This window comes from Pezoporus wallicus, unplaced genomic scaffold, assembly GCF_028554395.1.
Source record: "Pezoporus wallicus isolate ANWC-B61680 ecotype Strahan unplaced genomic scaffold, APGP_CSIRO_Pwel_v1 contig_2025, whole genome shotgun sequence".
Taxonomy (NCBI): Eukaryota; Metazoa; Chordata; class Aves; order Psittaciformes; family Psittacidae; genus Pezoporus; species Pezoporus wallicus.
This window is the reverse complement of record NW_026640253.1, coordinates 5,175,677-5,195,440: the sequence shown is the minus strand read 5'-3', so window position 1 is coordinate 5,195,440 and position 19,764 is coordinate 5,175,677. Positions and strand designations below refer to the sequence as shown.

Below are 19,764 nucleotides of genomic sequence, written 5' to 3'. Positions count from 1 at the left end.
TCCACTGTTGGTGGTGCTACGTCATACCAGGTTATTGATGCCAATGAATGTGCATATAATGGTGGTGCACTCCATGTAAATTTCTGCCACATGGGTCATGTACATTCAACTTCATTTGGATCTATGGATGTATTCCCAGCATCCAGCCTACAATAGATCATCTCTAGAATGGCTGATTTCCTCAGAGATTGGATGCCTTTCTCTATCATGATCCAGTTGGCCGAACGACTCATAACATCATTCTTGTAGGGAAACCTTTCCCTCACACCTGCCAAGAGCCGCCTCCAGAGGCTGAGGGACTGTTTCTCTCTTGCAATTGCTTTGTTAATTCCCCCTTCCCTAGCAAGTGATCCCAGCCGCTTGGCTTCCCCACCTTCTAGTTCATGACCATCGGCCCTGTTGTCCCAGCATCAGAGCAACCAGGTGATGATGTGCTCCCCTGGATGATGGGTGAAATCTTTTTGCATATTCCGTATCTCAGGTGAGATCTGGGGTCGAGAAGTCACTTCTTCCTCTTCCTCTGATTCACATAATTACTTTTGTTCAGATGCTGTCCCATGAAATAAGTGCACTGGTTCTTTATCTTCACTGTATGGGTTGCTCTTTGTGCCTCTTGTTTGCTTTTCCCCTTGTGTACAGGGGCAACTGATATTGGCATGAATTGGTCCTTTGGTTTAGCTGCAGTGACTATCACTGTGGTTGGAGTGGCTGCAGTGTCTGTTGTTGGGGTTGGTGCAGCCGCTGTGCTTGGGGGTTGAGTATCACCAGCAGCTGCATTGTCGGAGTCTGCTGTACTTGTCGCTGGGGTTGGTGTAGTTGCTGTACTTGGAGTAGCTGCATTGTCTGTTGCAGGCAGAGTTTGAGTAGCTGCTGTACTTGTCAGTAGGGTTGGTGTAGCTGTTGTACTTGGAGTTGCAGTAGCTGCATTGTCTGTTGCTTTGCAACAGATACAGAAACATCTTTTTCCCTTTGAAGATGTTGGACAGTGTTGAACAGGGCTCTGTAAGCGTAGGCTAAATACATGAGCACGTTGCCATGATTTGTCCCTCTCTGGTACATCCAGAATGACCACACACCTTATTTAAGCGTTTTACTAATTCTTCTGGACTTTGCAGTTGTTCGATAGTGAAATTCCAAAATACTGGAGGGGCCTACTGGCCTAGATACTTGCCCATACTATCCCACACACCCTGCCACTCATGACTGTCCAGCCTCAGGGAAAATCTCTTGGTCCTCCTGTATCTTCATCTAACCCTAGACAAGACCCAAACCCGATTCTGCTTAACTTTTGAGATCAGATGAAATGGCCATGGGTAAAACACACTCTGTGCGGGTGCCAACATGGTGATCCCCATCACAATCAGCAGGCAGGTCTCAAGGGTACTCTAAGGCCATTCAAAACTATCAGAACTCTCAAATGATGCTCTAAATAGTCCGGTGGGGGAGCTGGGATGTAAAGAAATGTCTCCTTCATAGGTTGACCACCCAAGGAGGGAAAAAAAGATGTGTAATTGCTAAACACTTCCATTATATACCTCCCGAAGTATAGAGGTGGTAACCACACTGGGAACGCAAGCCAGACCAGTTTTATGATCAATGATTCTATTGTATTACAAATCATTACCATAAAGTACAGTGAAACAAGAGCCTTAACCCAGGCTCCCCAGCCAATAAACACTAACACAGCAAATACCGGCTGTAAATAAGGTACAACATGCTGAAACTGTGAGATCAAGAGCAACAACTCCGAGAGCCAATAAATCAGCATCGTGATGTGTGACTATTAATCCAAAACAATGAATGCTTATCACAAATATGATCATACACACTCTGGTCAGATCTGTCATTAACTCAACCCTTAGTGCCCCACACTGGGTGCCACAAAGAACTGTCATGGTTCAAGTCCAGCCGGTAACTCAGAACCATGCAGCCGCTTGCTCACTCCCCACCTTCTTCTTCCCCCTGTTCCCAGAGGGATGGGGAGGAGAATCGAAAGAATGTAACTCCCGTGGGTTGAGATAAGAACAGTCCAGTAACTAAGGTATAACACAAACCACTACTGCTGCCACCAATAATGATAATGATAAGGGAAATAACAAAGGAAGAGAATACAACCACTCACCACCCACTGACCGATACCCAACCCGACCCAAACAGTGATCTGGGGCTTCCGGGTAACTCCCCACAGTTTATATACTGGTCATGATGTGCTGTGGTATGGAATACCTCTTTGGTTAGTTTGGGTCAGGCGTCCTGCCTCTGCTTACTCCCAGCTTCCCCTCCTCCCTGGCAGAACATGAGACTCCTTGGTCAGAGTAAACATTACTGAGCACCAACTAAAAACATCGGTGTTATCAGTGCTGTTCCCAGGCTGAAAGTCAGAAACACAGCACTGCACCAGCTACTAAGAAGGAGAAAAATGTCTGCTACCGCTGAACCCAGGACAGATGGTCTGTTTCCCAAAGATCTCACAGCTTAACTCTGCCTTGCTGAAGAGAAGGAGGGATTTCTTTCACCAGGTGAGGGCCTTTAAAGCTCCTAAAATGCTGTCTGTACAAAAATCTTTGGCAATGAAGAAACCCTATGTGTTTTCAAGTCGCAAATCAGAGTACATATGTGTTTATTTTCCTTGCTGCCCTTTTTAATATGCTCATCACTTCACATTTTCCATTAATTTTCTTCACAAAACAAACCCACCCCAGCACCCCTTGATGCAGAATTACAGCAGTGATAGCACTGCAAACACACCTCCCACAATGTCTGCTCTGCCCCTCTGCCATCTGTTGCCACAAAATAGTGATCACTTGTAGGAAGCAAATATCTTACACTGCTCCAGGTTGAGGCAACAATTCAAGTGACACGCTGGCCCCTTCAGAAGCATAAAATCAACAGCCAGCCTGTGCTTCTGCCTCAGGACATGGTAGTTGCACACTCCACCACTGTGTGTTGGAGGCAGGGCCAGCTGGACCTGGGACAAAGCAAAACAAGGCACTGCCAGCAGGCAGGAGAACACAGCTCTCTGCTCCTCCAGCCTTATATCACACTGCTAGATAACCAAGCATAACCCACCCATAAATAAGCTTGGCTGTTTTCTGTGGATGGAGACTTCTGTGAATGGACTGCACCTTCTGTGGATGGACTGCACTGAGGGTGCTGAGATATAAGCCCAAAGGTCTCAGGTTCAAGCTCCAGTGATGACAGCTACAAAAGTAGGTCAGCAAGTGGTAAAAGAGGCAGAGCCTTGGACAGCTCAGCAGTGTTTCGGATGCCTTTCTGTTGTCATTTTGAAATGCTCTTTTTTTTTGTCAGCCCCAGAAATTACCCTCTTGCCTCTACTGCTTCAGCTGTCCGTCACTTTAACACGAAAGCCAGGAGCTGACTCCACTCAAGAACAGCAGTTTAAAGCCCATGTCCTTTAGGCGATCAATGACTTTGCTCAATGCAGCCCTTTAGCAATCCTCCTGAGCAGAAGGGAAATGTTAGATGTTCACCAGCCCATTTCTGTGCCTTCACCAGGCACAGTCATCCTCCTGCCAGTGTTGGAGGAATTGCATGGGCCCTCATACTGAGGGCAAGAGTCGTGCTCGTTTTGGTGCAGTTCTGCAACTTCTTACTAGGATTTGACCTCAATCTGAATTTACCGTGAAATGGGAAGCTAAACAGCAGGAGAGGGCAGAGCAATCTTGGTCTGATTTCTGCCTGATTCCATTAAAACTTGTCAATAATTGATGTGCTCCCATGGGATCTTCCAGGTCAGTGAGCGGTGATGAAAAAAATCTGATCGCAAAGTGACTGCTGGAGCAGTTCTAACTGTGACATGCCAGCTGTGGCTTCTCCCACACCCAGTGCAGGGATGCAGCATTAGTACCTGGGGTCTTCATATGCCACCATCAGAAGTTATCATCAAAATTTGATCTAATTTACCGACAGTAAAAACATCACAATTGTAGGTATGTGTATGTCCCATACACACACAGAGAATTACTGCTCCCTTTTTCCTGTTTTCTTGATAAGGCATTTTTAAATTTTTTTTTCTTTATGTTTCCTCTTTACACTTCAAAATCTGCGTACCTCTAATAAAAGACTGCATATGTAGGTTGACTGAGGTAAGCAAAGAGTAATGCACTTTGTAAAAATGCCACTCATTTTAGTAAAATCCTCAGTGCAAGCCAGAGTAAAAGTAGCCCTTGTTTTACCTCATTCTCCATCCCATAGAATGCCCCCCAGGTGTCCCCAGGGACATTTTTTTCCTGAGCTTTTCAAATGTTTTTACTTATAATGGTAATAGTTATTTAAGTCTGATAGAGCATTTTATGCCTTCCGAGGGCGGAACAAACCAATGAAGTATTTTGCATTATGCAGTATGACAGATCTTTTTAAAGGTTAGAGGAAAACAATTTGTGAGTTTGTTTTGTGAGCCATATTGGCTTTCTCTTACAGCACTGCTAAAGCAAAACTTGCCTCCTGGTTTACCCAAGTCTCCTTTAACTTTGATACTGTTTGAAAGTCAGATACTCTTCTAATCACATCGTAGCTATTTCTGTTTTCAATACTTCTAGGGAATGACAGGCTGCATAGGAGTATTTACTGAACACAGTTCTCAAAACATCAACCTTCTGTTCTCCAGAGTGATGCTACACTGTCCCTCCATAGAGCAGTCACACAGTAAAGGGGCCTTGGCCAGTTTGCACGCTTTTAGAAACAGCTAAACTTCATATTCTTCATTCTTACAGGTTTAAACTGATTTCTTTTGACTCTCTTGAAAGTTCTGAGAAACGTTGAATATGCTCCTTATGAAATAAAAACGAACGGCAATGTGTGCAGATATTTGTTCCCCTTCCAAAAAATGGAGAGGTTTCTTGAAGTTCTCTCAACACAGATTTTCTTTTTTCATGATTTGTTTAGTCACTGATCAGTTATGCTAATTTCAGTGGAAAATGTGTTTTGAGATTTTTATTTCTGTATTTTCTGGTAGGCAGAAGATCTCCATAAGCCTCCACAAATGTCAGTGGAAAACAAAGCGACAGTACATCAATGATTTATTATTTGGTATTTTGAACCAGAATAAAGCAAATAATGGGCTTCAAAAATTATTCATAGGACTGATACGATTCCTTTTCTTTTTTTTTTTTAAATGCATGAATTGTTGTCACTACAATTAGAAGATCATCAAAGCCTCATTTTGCTCATCAGTCTTCATGGCAGTTGTTTTGCACCCACGCATGTTCTCTTCTAATTCAGTTGAGGAGCTAATGAATAACTCCTCCTAACAAAAGGGCCATTCATCCCAGGCTTACAGAATTATTAGAGGAGAGTTGCGTAAATGTCACGGAAGACTAGTGTTTGCAGGCCTGTCTCTAAATTTGGTTATTCACAACCTTTGCAGCTCAATATTATTGCTGAACTGTGATCGTTTTCTAATTACCTTAATAATACCTATTAAATCACTTGAATTGCGTAAGCGCAGACCTGCTTAAATACAACTTAACCTAATAAATACTGGTCATTCATTAAACAATAATGCACATTATTTTTAGGAAAGTTGAAGAGAATATTAAACTCACCAATTCCTGCATCATTACAAGCGTGTTATTACAAGCAACAAAGCATTTACATTTTGTTTGGGAAACTTGCAGCTTCATGCTTTCACACCAGAAGAGTTACTGAGACACAGTAACATCCTACTCTTCAGTATCTGCCCTATTTGTAACTGGCCACCTACACACAATCAACAGGGAGAAAAAAATAGTACTTTCACCTTAATGAGGGCAATCCAATTACTAAAGATGGGAAGAGAATGAGAAGCATCAATCTCTTGGCAGACAGCCTTCTTTAGGAAATGCGATTGTCAAAACACCAAAAACAAGAGGTGGCTGTAGGCCATTTATCTTGGTATTTGGCGTCTATCCCAAGAGATAGAAGCCTCTTGTCCCTCTCTGTTTTTTGAGGTTTCCAAAAAGCCAACCACCCTTACACAGCTCAGCAGTAAAAAAAAAAGCTAATCCAAACAAATCCTCAAAGTCTTTTTTGAAGACTTTCTCACAGGTGGTAAAGTGGGTACCATTTCATAAAAGGCTATTCTTTCATTTAAGGAAAAAGATGCTAGCCTTTAAATAACAGTTGAAATAGGTTGGCACTATCAAATATAGAAAATCAGTTAATAAATATAAAAGGCTGGGCAAATGCTGTCTTGCTGAATTGATTACTTCAGTGTTAGAATAGGGGCAACAACTGCTAAGAAACATGGCATTTAAAAAAGCCAGCATGTAGATATTGTGCTAGGTTGCCCACCTAAGACAACAAAAAGATCAGGTGCCAAAACATATCTAGGTTTTCAGCGTTGTGCAACTGCTTGTCATGAAAGCACCATATTCAGCTTTCTAAAACAGAGGTAAATAAACACACATTTGCAATCAGGCTCCACAGAGTCCTTTCAGCACAGAACTACAGCCCCCTCTGAAGTCTTTTACACACATGGTTCACAGTCCCATCCCCATTTTGAGCCTGGCAGGAGCTCCCAAATGTCCCGTCCCTCTGTGGGAGGTCTCCACAGCTTCACTCCATGTGTGTTGGGGAGCACTGGCAAGGCTGGCTTGGTGGGAGGATGACACGGTCCTGGGTGTTTGGGACTGTCAGTTCAGGTGAGGCAAAACCTTGCCTCCAACCTGGAGGGGCCAGGACAATGTCCCCGTTATCTTCTACGCATTGGGGGAAAAGCTGTGTGGTTTGGGTCTGTGTGCCCGATACTGCCGTTGCTATAGCATGGCCACTGACTCTAATTGTATTAATGGCATCTCACACTCCAGAGGAGTCATTAAGGACTGTTACTAGGCACAGGCTGCTGCTGGCTTGGTAACTGAGATAACAGATACAGCTCCTGGAAACCTCATGGGTTCCCTCCAGAGGATGAAATTCAGCTCAGGATAGGTTTTTGAAAAAAGGGGAAGGGGAGAAGGGGTTGGGGAGGATGTAGATTCAGGTTCAACAGGCAAATAATTCCAAATCTGTGACAACCAGCAGTAGATTTCTAGCATTCAGCGTAAAGGTGCTTGAGCTAAGAGAGTTTGGAAAAAAGGCAAACAGTATTTTGTCCTTCTAGTTACTGTTCCATTTGAGATTTTGCACTAAACTGTATTTCTATGACAGTCACCAAAACCTCTCTACTTTGAAAAATGTGATTTTAAAGAAAAAAAACCCTGACCAAACAAAACCCACCACCAAACACACACTGCTTCATTTACCTGATTCTCCTCTTAGTTCTCTCTCCAGTTTGACACCAAAAATCTCCAGAGCTCTTTGTCTTTCCTCCAACTCTTCTAGCTGTCGCTGGACTGCCTGCAAAATTGTAATGATATAAAAGCTACAGGCATAGCTTAAAAATTCAGAGACAAAAAGATAGTCTCAGTGGTTAGAGAAACAGCTTGAAAGGGTCTCAGAGGAGTCATGGGATTTGCAAACTCATTGAGTACATTAGGTGCCTAAGCAATTTAATAATCCCACTAGGTACCGAAATCCAGCAGGTATGGCTATGGTTTGTGTGGGTAGGTATTGTAGTCACTAGAAAAACCTAGGTTTTTTTCTGAACTCCAGCTCTCCTGTTGTAAAACAGAGATCATAACATTTCTGTCTTTCGAGGTGTCAAAGTCAACAACTTACACATTCAGAGGCATATATTCTGAGATGCTACCTGAATAAAGGTCATATAGTATTGAAGGTTTACAGCTAGAAAGCTTTGCTAACTATTTTGTTGTCTATGGGATTTTGTTGTTTCTTTCTTTTGCTTTCATATTGCCAGGCTTTTGACACATGAAGGAAAGAGTCTAATACCTAAGAAGTGGCACTTTAGGAAGGACTTCTACGTTCACTGGTCCATCCCCTTTTAAACAAGATTTTCAGAGGTGCCATGTGGATTATAGGCATGAAACATGTCAAAGGTAGATGCTCAGCAGTTCTCATTTCAGGATGTGTTACGGCATACTAAGCCAAGCCCTCAGCAACAGCCTGATGAATATGAAAGATAATTCAACAAGTTTGGACTTCATTATTTCCAGAAAGGGGTAAAATAAGACAAGGTGTTTATGTACCTATTTTTTAGCTTGAGATAATTTACAATTCTTAGCTGAAAAATAATACAGTTGCTCTTACTTTAGATTAAATAAGACGCTGGGTTTTGTTCCCCATGGGTTTTATTCTGTCACAGATTTTATAGCAACAGCTAGATATAAGCATTTTCTAAAATCCACTGGTTCAAACACAAAAATTCTCTCCTTTTCAGCAGTGCATTTTACAAAGGCAGTGATGTCTGCAAAACCAGAGATTTCAGATTCATATCTGAAAAACAATTTAGTAGTTCCCTTTTTTAATTTAATATTGGTAAAGAAGTAGCCAGTGGAAGCTCCACTCAAAACTCCCCACCTGCTGAATACAACACAAGATAATGACAACTTCTGCTCTTTTCACTACCATATCTTGATTACCATTACAGCCTGAATTAATGAGATTAAATCTAGTTCAGGTTTCTCTGCCCTGTGCTACTGTACGTACACACACAAAAATTGCTAATGGCCACATAAGCCATTAAGGGTTGGGGTTTTTTTTTGTGTGTATATATATATATATGTATGTATATACACATACACATATGCATATGAATATGTATGTATGGTAAGTGAAATAGATAAACCCAAAAATTTTGACACCTGAGAGAACATAGTCTGAGATCAAGTTGTGCACAAGTGCATCGCAAAATCTTTGAACTGTAATTGAAAATAATAAACATTAGCAGAGTCCAAAGCTTATCCAGCATCTTCCAAAATGCAGGGCCTGCATATAGCAAATTGACCTTGCATCATTAAGAGAGAAAATGATTCACTTTCTTTGTTACGGCAGAGAGAGAACAAAACCCATCACTGTATTTTCATACCCTCCTGTAATACATAGGGCTAATAGTGGAGTTTCTTACATTCTCAGGGACTGATATTACTTCCCCTTTCTATCTCCTTCCCTCTTCAGTGTATTCTTCTCTTATTGCCAGTCACTATTCCCTCTTGTTCTTCATACAGTTACAAAATTATGAAGGTCTCCTGGGGCACATGTGGATTTGTCACAAACAGAGCTGCAAGGCCCTGCCACATACACCTTCTTGCTCCTGACTGATAGTTTGACAGGGCTTCAACACAGAAGGCCATAATGAGAAGTGAGAGGAAGCGCAAACCCCATACTGGGTACCCCCATACTCACTAGTCCCATTTGTCTTCCTATAGTGACACCTGTGAGTTACATTTTCACCTGTGCTTTGTGAAGCCTCTTCAGTTCCTCTTGTTTAATCAATTGCTTTGTCTCCCTCTCCAGCTTCCTTCTCCTTCTGATAGACCATTTTGCCTACAAAGAGAGAGAGGAATAAAGAAAGGCAATCAGAGCATAAGCATGCTATTACAGGTTTCCTCAAACCTCCCAGAATCGCAGAACATTAAGGGCATGGGAGAGACCTCTGGATCTCATCTAACTTGAATCCCCTGCTCAAAATAAGGTGCACTGCTGCAGGGTGCTTGGGGCAACCTAACTGAAATGAAAATATGCATGTAGGAATATTTTCATGCATTTGCCTACATGACTTTAAATCATTACAAGCTCTTATTGCAACCCTCAGTGAGTGTGAACTGTGTCTATCAATAAAAGAAAAGTCTGAATGGCAAAGTTGCTTCTGCAGACATCACCATGACCAGAGAAAAAGCCAGGCACAGGGAGGAGGAAGCGCTGGTTTAAGGAAACTCAACCTGTTTCTACTGCTGTAGCTGATAAGTAGTAAAATTCACTTTGGATCGCTTATAACACAGTAAAAAGGATACATCCCTTTATTAGAAACAGCCATCATAGGACACTATCTGCAGCCCTATGAAATATTCCCCAGTGCCAGTTCTCTACAGCATTAGAGGTTTTTTTTTCCCTTTTCCCGGCATACCTGTCACTGCTGCTGGGAAAGCAGGGCAGCTACAGGGCTGCCTGAGGGAATCACCTGTGCTTGCTCCATACTGCCCTTGACCCAAGTGATCTGGAAGTGCTTTAAAGCTGTGGGTTTCCCATTTTGGAGGAGACAGAATATATGAGCACCATAGATAAGACAAAAAAACTATCAAGTGATGACGCTGCTTGCTAAAATTTTCCCACTGAGTTTTTCCAGAGACACAGAGAGTGGCAAAATAGCAGGCAGAACTGGCATGCAAAGAAGTGCTAGGTGGTAGCTGAGAGAAACAAGCTGAGTGGAGAACGTGCATCAAAACTGAATCACTACTAATGCCCATGTGTGACAGCTGCTCATTCACACTGGTTCTGGCACTGCCTGGCAGTGCTGCCTTCCCCGCTGCCTGACCCTGCCTGTTCCTGTGCCTGCCTTAACTATTTGGTGTTGCTCCTATCCAGTTTTCTCCTATACCTCCCTTCTTTTCTCTATTTTGTTTAGACTTTATTTAATTCACCGTTGTATCATCTTACTATAGACTGCCTTTCCTGTAACGGGAAAGATGAATGATGGATTCTGACATCTCGGCACACCCTGAAATAGAGCCACTGGCGGGATGTGCCACCACACACTGCTGCACTTCTGCCTCCGGGCACTTCTGTTCTTCTGGAGCTGTGCAACTGGGTTTCCATTTATAGCCCCACTTAAGTTTCAGCTTGGCTGTTTTTCCAGCGTAGTGGGCAGCCTCTTGCTTTGCTTTCCCTGTTTCCATCCTACCTCAAAGGCAACAAATCAAAAGGCCACTTTGTACTATTAACTCCACTTACTGATATTCTCCACAGGAAAGAGGTAAACACATTTCTGATGAGCTATTCAGGCAATAAAAGCTCTGTTTCTTCACATCAGAGCTAGGCATCAAGAGTTCATTGGTGCTTTAACCTCATCCTAGCCACAGGAAACAGATTAGGGCTCAGAGACCCCGCTGTGCAGCCAGCCCTTTCAGCGTGTAGGCTCTGGGTGCAACTTGGTGGCTCATGCAGTGCCACTGATTAGGATAAACAGAGGTTTCCAAACAACCTGCCTGCAGCGCTTCTCAAATGAAGTTGTATTTTCCCATAGGAAATCTGCATCTGTTTGCTTTATTTTTTTCAATAGTTTGGTTGTTGGGCTATGCATTAAGGCCATTTAAGAGTGCAGCCTCAAAGTGGATTCAGTGAAACATCTCTGTCTGTCAAATTAAGACCTCCTCTGTCAACACTGGTGCAACCTGGGGGAATTAAAGATTCAAAGAGGAAAAAGGAATTTTAATGTTCATGTTCCTTAAAGAGTTTTAATGTGTTTTTTCTCCATTGCACATAACCTCCACTGATAAAATATTCCAAACCCCACTTTGAGAAATTGCTGTGTGTTTTAGATCAAAATCATATGACGAATCTTAGCTACAGTCCAACTGAGGAAATATCTTTCTGTTTCCAAGTCAAGATTACCTTGTGTGTTAATGAAGGCTTGCATTCAAATTCATCATCAGAGGAAGAAGTGGAATACTCAGTAGCTTGTTTTCTAACAGTTAGGTGTTCACATCCTAAAATGCAGGAACAAAATAGTTAGTGAAGCAAAAAAATACTGTTCTCTAACTTATATAGACACTTTGCACCTGCCCCGAGTTCTAATCAGCAGCACCTAGAGCAATGTGGAAATTTGGCTGATGGCATTAATTAGATTCTTGATGCCTTTCAAAAACTCTATCTGGATATATTTGATTTTTTCAGGTATTACGTACAAATAAATTAATTCCTTGAGCACCCTGCGTGCAGCACGCTGCTCTGAATGCACTCAGCATTCATTAAAATGTATATCTGAAGTTAGCCATATTACCCAAATGATTGTATAAGGCTCACTATACAGTGTAATTGAATGCAAAAAGTCTGAACCAGCTCTTAAACAAATTACCCTTATGTGGCTTGTAGCATCTGGCACCCATTTTTACTACATGACATCTGCTCAGTGTAAAATAGTTGGCGTCAGAATGTCTGGTCATATAAAAAAATCACAAATGTAATCAGAAGCAAATGGACTAAGAGAACAAGGCTTTATCACACAGCCGCATGCAACATAAATATTTCATTAATTATGTCTAAACAAATGTCACTTATTTTTCTGCTTTAGGAATATTATCACATCATTGAACTGTTGATTAAAATGCCATAATAAGTCAGGAAAATCCATACATCACAACAATGCACTCCATAAGGAAATCTCCAAGGCTGCCGCTGGAGGAAGCATGCTTTCAGATTTATAAATTAAATTACATTTAATTGCAGCAATTTTACCATGCCTGTTTTTCCAGCATCTTGTTTCAACTGGGTGTAAATATTTGAATTTATTCTTAATTTGTCTAATTCATAGCTTCATTCTCTTTATTTCAGAAAATAAAACCATTTTTGGAACATCTGTCCCTACACTTCAACCTGCTACGGGGTTAATGATTAACAGCTGGGCAACATCTTGGAAATGTACATTATTTAAAGCTAACAGTGCCATTTTCCTTTGTATCTTCCAGGTAACTGGCTGCCTGTGTGCAAGTTGTATCCAGATTAAAATCACTTCCCATTCTCCTAGTGTAAATGTTTCTTCTCTGCTTTGTCCTGGATCCCAGTCCTGAAGTAGGAATTCCATCTCAAGCCCTAATTTAAAATCAGGATCCATGAAACAGATTCATCCCAGACAGTAAAGCAATACAAGCAGATCCAAGTAATTTGAGGCAGAGATTCTGATTTTTCTGTGCAATCTCAACATTGGAAGAACCCAGTCCTTTTGCTAAATGAAGCTGCAACCTCAGAGGGTCCAGTAGAGCAGGTTTGGGTCCTGCCATCCTTTTTGCAGGACCAGTCCTTGGGCAGGAGACACCTGCAGTTGAAAGCAAGAAGGTGCAATAGCTCTCCAGGTGGGTCTCCAACTCCCAGGCAATTCCCCTGCTCCAGGATTGCCCAAGGCTGCCACTTGGAGGCAGGGACACTGTCCTGCTTGCTGACCTGCCAGGGACTCTCCGATGGCTCAGGATTGCTGAGGTCACACCAGTGCCACACACTGCCCCATGCTCTGCAGACCAGAGTGCAAATCCAGCCTCGCCCCGTCTCTGCCCCCAGCAATGACAGTCAGGCATAAAGCCCTTCCCAATGCATGAGATGGAGGAAGACATGGGGAGTATCAGCCACTACTTCTTCTGGGTAGTAAAGTTACGTACCTTGCTTTTCCCTGTGCAACTAAAAGATTGCAGTAACTACCCTTCAGTCATGCCCATGGGGAAATCAAATTCCCTAATATGCAAAGGGCAAAATTTACAGCCCAGCATGGCAACTACACACTCCCTTTCTTCTCTCAGCTGTGAGAATAAGTGACTGCTTGCCTATGTCTTCCCTTTTGAGTGGTACCAATAATTCAAAAAGCGTTACAAGGTCTCCAGGAAAACCAGCATGCTGTAACACAAGGGCACCCGCCTCCTCCTCAGGGCTGGGACTCGGGAGCTCCTCACCTTTTAGACACAGTCAATGGCTTCCCCAGGGACTTCCAAGAACAACCTCATGAGCACAGGAAGCCCATGTCTGCACACAGAATACTTTCATAACATCCACAGTCCTCCCTGTGACAGTCTACTATGGACAGCCAGGTATTTGCACCTTGCTTTGCAGAGAAGAGCCATTTTGATTGCTCCAAAGCAGCTCAGCCTTTAAAGCGACACAGTACCCAAAGACCTGTAAGACAGTAGCCACCTAACTGAGATCAGCAATCTCCTTCATTGTCTCCACCTGAGCATCCTACAGGATTGATGGAGGACCACATGAATCTGCTCAGTGATGAGGCATCTGAGGAACCTACCTGCACACATTGACAGTTACAGTCTCTGTCACATTTATTGCATATATAGAATCATAGAATCGTTAGGGCTGGAAAGGACCTTAAGATCATCTAGTTCTAACCCCCCTGCCGTGGGCAGGGACACCTCAGACTAAACCATATCACCCAAGGCTCTGGCCAACCTGGCCTTGAACACTGCCAGGGATGGAGCATTCACAACCTCCCTGGGCAACCCATTCCAGTGCCTCACCACCCTAACAGGAAAGAACTTCCTCCTTATATCCAATCTAAACTTCCCCTATTTAAGTTTGAACCCCATATATTTCATGGCACTGATGTTCTCTACTAATTTAATGTGGATAATCGAAGTCACAGGAAAAAGAAGGTGTCTGGAAACACACAAATAGTGACAGAATTGGGATGAGAATACAGGGTGTTTGCGGCATTTCATGACACAGACTGAAGTTGATGCGGAGACTCAAACCCTCGTTTATTACCACCAAGCCCTTTTTATCCCCTTGTTAGGTACTTTCCCAACCTGCACATACATGAGACATTCAATCTCATTGGTCCCTGTAAAACTCTCCAGGTAAATAGTCCAATCACAGTGTTGCAGGCCCTCTCACAACCCCCACATCCTCTGGCCTACAGCTGAGATTCCTGCCACAGCTACATCCTGACCCATCCTCCCGAGGCTTGCTTGTTTACCTTCCCTGCCCTTCAATGTTTCAACTCATCGCCCCAGGGCTTGTCAAGCGCCAAGGCCTCAGAGCTCATTCCCAAACTCTTTTTCATGCAAATCTTATCACCTTCACTCCCCACAGGCTTTGGCTCCCAGATATGTGGTCTTGCCATATTGTAGGGGTACAGAAAGAGTGGGACAATGCATTTCTTTCAACATTAAAAGGGCACCCACCGACTGGTCTGCTCAACTATTTTTCTTTGGCTATTTCCAACCAAATTAACAAAAAAAAAAAAAAAATCCAACCAAAAAACCCAAACCACTCTTCCTTATCACAGCATCTATATGTTCTATTCTAGATGACTGAGCATTAAACTTTCCCACCTCCTAAGGGCTGGAATAAGCAGAATTTAGCTGCCAGCTGTGAGGATATGGACAAGGAGTTCACATATAAAGATGCTCAGTTTATGGACTTTTACACTTACGGGCTCATTTAGATTTGAAACTTAGAATTGTAATAGTAAAGTTAGATAATAATAAGAATTTGTCCACTCCAAGTATGTCAAGCCTTAAAGCCTGATAGCTACAAAAAAAAATCTCAAAAATAATATGTTTTTTTCCAAATCTTAATTCAATTCTTCTAGATTTGGGCTTTCTCTTTCTGGCCATCTTATTCCTTCTAGGGAGTTATTTATTACTTAATTACTTTATTTCTTAAGTACTCTAGCATCTCACAACTTCCAAATTAACTGGGGAGCTTTACCTCCCCAGCTAACATGACTTTGGATCACTAGGAATGGTCAGCCATAGTTTTAGTTCTTAATTAGAAGGAGGAAAGGAATAAATATCTCTGTTCTTGATTTCTACCTCACAGTAGCTACTAGGAGTTTGGTCAAGACACCTTTCCAGCATATCTGATTTACAACTGTTAAATCACAGGAAACTGCAGATTATTTAATATTATTATTAATTGTTATTCAATCTGACAGTGTCACGGAATACACTACAAAGTTGGAGGAAACCTCCAGTTCTTGATATTAGGACTTGGTATCTTCACTTGTGTATGTCACAAGAGATAAGAAAAATTACATCCATAAAATTAAAATCTGGTCCTATGCCAGTTCGTTAGAGCTTGGTAATCCAAGGGTGTGTCTCAAAGACACTTTGCTTCCACTTAAAGTGCACTGCCACTGAATGCCACCAGCAGCAAAACCCTAACTGCATTCAGAGTGATCTACTGGACCTAAGTCCAGTGCTTTTGAAACACCTCCCCCATATAAATCTAAGGTACTGGTTTTCCTAACATACTTAAGGTCCTCTGAACAAAGAGGGACCCGTCATACGAAGATGTTACGAGGGTGATACCTTCTATTAGATGGGCAAGCACTGCTGACTGCCCTAGAGATTAATGGGGAAAACCACCACTTCTGTCATTCTGCATGTCACAGCTCACCTCCCTTTCGTGGGGTGTTTCTGTGTCATGGTAGTAACTGCAATCTAAATACATAGAAAGTCTTGGAGCAGGAACTGTTTTGATAGCATTGTGTTATTTTAATCTGTTGGCTTCCTGTGTAACTGTCCAAGATTCCATATTTTTGTAAAGTTATTGGTGTTAATCATGACCACTTTAAGTACTTCAGTGTTTTACAAAAGAGAGGCAAAGCCACACACATCTCTTTGGCACTGGTGTCCCAAACCAGACAGGAATTGGCAAGAGGCAGGAGATGAAAAGGCCAGTAGAAATCAAGAGTGGGCTTCACATCTCTGCTTCTCCATAGATTTCTCATATGGTCTTAGGCCTGAAATTTAATCCTGTAGTGCCTCAGTCCTCTTCTAAAACACAAAATCACCAAGATAACAGTGTCCTAGCTGCCAGTAACATTACCAACACACAGAATTTCAGTGATTCAAAGATGCAGTAATAGGAACCATGTGTGAACCTGAAATACTTGCAAGAAATGCCTTTTCAATCTGGAAGTGCACAAAACCAGCAAAGTGAGTTCATAACACATCTAATTTTCTGATCAGCAGAACTGGTTGTCCTGCTTAATGAAGTGAGCCATGTAAACAACACACAGCCACAAACTGAGTTATAACAACTCCCAGCTAAGGGACAGTTCTCGGAATGCATGTTTCCACATGATCCCCGCTCAGTCAGGGACAGAAATATTCCTCCCATCTCCACTACTACAAAGAAGCAACCCTGGAGTCACAAACATCTACCAGTAACCAACCACCTTCATGGTCTGGTCCTCTGAAAGTCTGACAGTCAAAAGTACGAGAAAACAGTTAACAACCTGATTGATCAATTTTATGGATCAAGTCTGGGTTTTTTCAACCACAGGTTGGAACACAAAGGATGAGTCAACAGATAAAAGCCTCAAAGATGTTTGTGCAGTAAATCAGAAGTCCGGCATTGCACCTGGAAACTCCAGTGTGGTCATTTGGAGACGTTTGTATATTCTACTGGCAAACTTGGACAGGGTTTTACTTTTTAAAAAACTCATTCTTTCACTGAAAACAGCACATGAACCCCCATTACTTCAGTAAGATTTGTCTATGTCCCGCACAGGTAGCCTGTGCAGCCGGACCTCTACACAGTCCAAAATTGCCAAGTGGCTCTGAGGAATGGCTCTTACGAAGTGTTAGCCTGAAAGCTTTTAGACCAGGTCTGGATATCAGAAGCTGGAAAGACCCATATGGAAGGTGTAATGCAGGCATAAGTTTGAGCTACAGGTAATCTGCTTCTGAGCAATTAAGATCTCTGCTTCCTCATGCTGACCCTCATGCTGTCCTGGTGGCTGGACACTTGGCAGGAAGTGACAGAAGGACAGAATACAGTTTTAGTTTGAACAGACACCTGGGTCTGTAATGCAGAAGTCATAAGCACAGGATAGACATTGTGATGTGTATTTGCAGGTAACGTAACTAAGATAAGGTGTAAGAAAAGATGAGCAACATAACAGAAGTAGATGGGTAGAGCGAGACTGATGGTCCTTCCAGGCTGCCCAGCAGTGGATGTCTAAAGGAACACTATAGACACCAGGGAGTCATACATGATTCCTCCTGTGACACTCACCCAGCCTCCAAGCATTTTTCAATTCAGGAGCTTTTTAAATTGGAAGTGGTTTCTAAGCATTTGGTTACTCCCCAGTGAGCTCAGCCAGTCTCATCTCAAGCCCTGCACTTTAATCACCCAGCTCATTCTTTGGCTCCACAAGCCAGCAGCCTATTGAGGGAGAAAACACCAGTGTAATGTGAGACCCACCATACTTGCACAGAATGAGTCTGGCCTCAAATAGGATAGAAAAGCCCTACTGGAAAGAGCCAGGAGGAGTATGAGAAAGAGCCTCATTAAACTGGTTTCTGCCAGATGCTGGGAGTATTTTTTTCTCTTTAAAGAAAAGAAATTTTCTGAGATTCATGGTAAATTTCAAGAGAGAAAAATAATGACGTAATGTGGGCTAAAGCTCACCATCAGTTCATGAAGTTTGCCAAGCCTGAGCCTCAGACAAGTGCCAGTAGGAGACAGAAATGCCATTTGAGAGAGTCAAGCAGGACTTGGCTCTTTTATGAGTTTAATTTACTCAAATATTAAGGTTTGAAAAAGTTCAGAGAGGTTCAATGTTGAAACACTGAGGATGACAGATTCCTGGACAAATGGCTAGATCAAAGCTGCATTTTTTCCTCTGAACAGACTTTGCAATGCTTATATTCAATAATTATAATAATTTAATCATTCCTGTTTTGGCTTGCACAGCAGAGGAAAGCAACACGTATTAAACCAGCATGTTTTCCAAAATATTTAAAACATAAATAAAGCAAAGCAATATTCAAACCTAACAAGAGCTTTTCCCATTTTCATAGGAACACCACATACCAATTATTGTAATACATTTTGTTAAAAGCAAGTCAGCTTGACTTAGTTGATAGATAATGACTACTCATAGACTCAGAAAAAGCTCCCCATTTAAGACCACAGCATGACTAGTGAGAACACCAGCAACTCTCTGTGGGTTCAGTGCAGTCCTTAGCATACTCTGGCACAATGGGGATGCCTAGTTTTGTGAGTTGTTAGGTAAAGGATGCCCCCAAGAATCCAATCCAAACATTCAGGAATAAGAACAGGAGTTATTGTATCAATTTCAATGATATTTAATCAATATTAATTATCAAGTCTCTTTCAGTATGCAGTAGTTCTGAAGCAAAAAAGATGCAAAAAGGCTCTGGCTGCTTACTGGGAACTTCAGTGACTTCACATTTTATATACAGATTGTTATTTTAATGCTGCAATACAGCAGCAATTTTGGGGTTACAGTTTGGGTTGTAATTTAATAAAGTAAGAAACAAACAGGTAAGTCAAAATTCAATAGGTTATAGTTAAATAACTGACTTTCTCCAATGGAGTAGTGGAAAGATGGATCACAGTGGTAAGGCTCTCATACCTTATATTTCAGACCTGAAACTGTACTGCACTTAATTCTTTTTGAGCCTATGCTCAGATTACTTGGACTCTTCTTTGTCTCTGACATCAATATTTCTGAGCTTGGACTGCAATTTTAGTACTAACTTTGCTCTTCCAAGCAAACATGAAAATTGATGCCTTTTAATCGCTGCCCAGACTCACAAGTAGGCCAGAGTAGGTCAGTAAGGAGCTATATCTCCTCTCACATAAAAGAACAAGGGCATATTAATGAAACCACAGGGTCCCTAAAGCAGTTCTACAGTTTGGTCACACAACAGTAGACAGAGCTGAAGAGACACCTGCTGAGGAAGCACATACACAAAGCACAGCTGCTTGCTGTTGCAAACATACTGCTTCAGCCTCTGAGCTCCTCATGGAAAGAGTAGCAAATGTACTCTGCACTGCACTTGAGTTTTCAGTGCTTGTCCTTCTGCTTGTCTGCTGCAGTCCCCCTACCACCACACACCCAGGGTCACAGCAGCAGTTACCCCGCTGCCAAACCACTCCTTCCACCTTGACCAGCACATTTGTCTGACCTAAACATATTTGAACAGCATCAAGCAGCAGACCAAACTTGGGGCCAGCAAGCTGTGTGCTGCTTGCAAATCCATTCTGCTCCTTTAAACCAGAAGCAGGTCCTAAACCTTAACCAAAAAAATAGATTTAATAAGTCTTCATGTGTAGAAAGTAACTACAAATTAAACATAGCATACAACAGATAGGTGTTTGCGTGATCGCACAGAGATATTTTAAATGTTAGCTGCTATTAAATCATCATCATAACAATAATAATTCAACTGGGGC

General features: G+C 42.2%; 1 protein-coding gene across 1 annotated transcript in view; it reads right to left on the bottom strand.

Annotated features, from left to right (window-relative positions):
* MICAL2 (microtubule associated monooxygenase, calponin and LIM domain containing 2) overlaps positions 1 to 19,764 on the bottom strand; it is a 117,643-nt gene that overhangs the window by 8,294 nt on the left and 89,585 nt on the right. The window contains exons 32-34 of the mRNA XM_057418220.1: positions 11,446 to 11,540; positions 9,289 to 9,381; positions 7,242 to 7,335 (exon numbers count right to left, since the gene is read on the bottom strand). Of these exons, the coding sequence (XP_057274203.1) occupies positions 7,242 to 7,335; positions 9,289 to 9,381; positions 11,446 to 11,540 (282 nt within the window). The remainder of the gene's footprint in view (positions 1 to 7,241; positions 7,336 to 9,288; positions 9,382 to 11,445; positions 11,541 to 19,764) is intronic.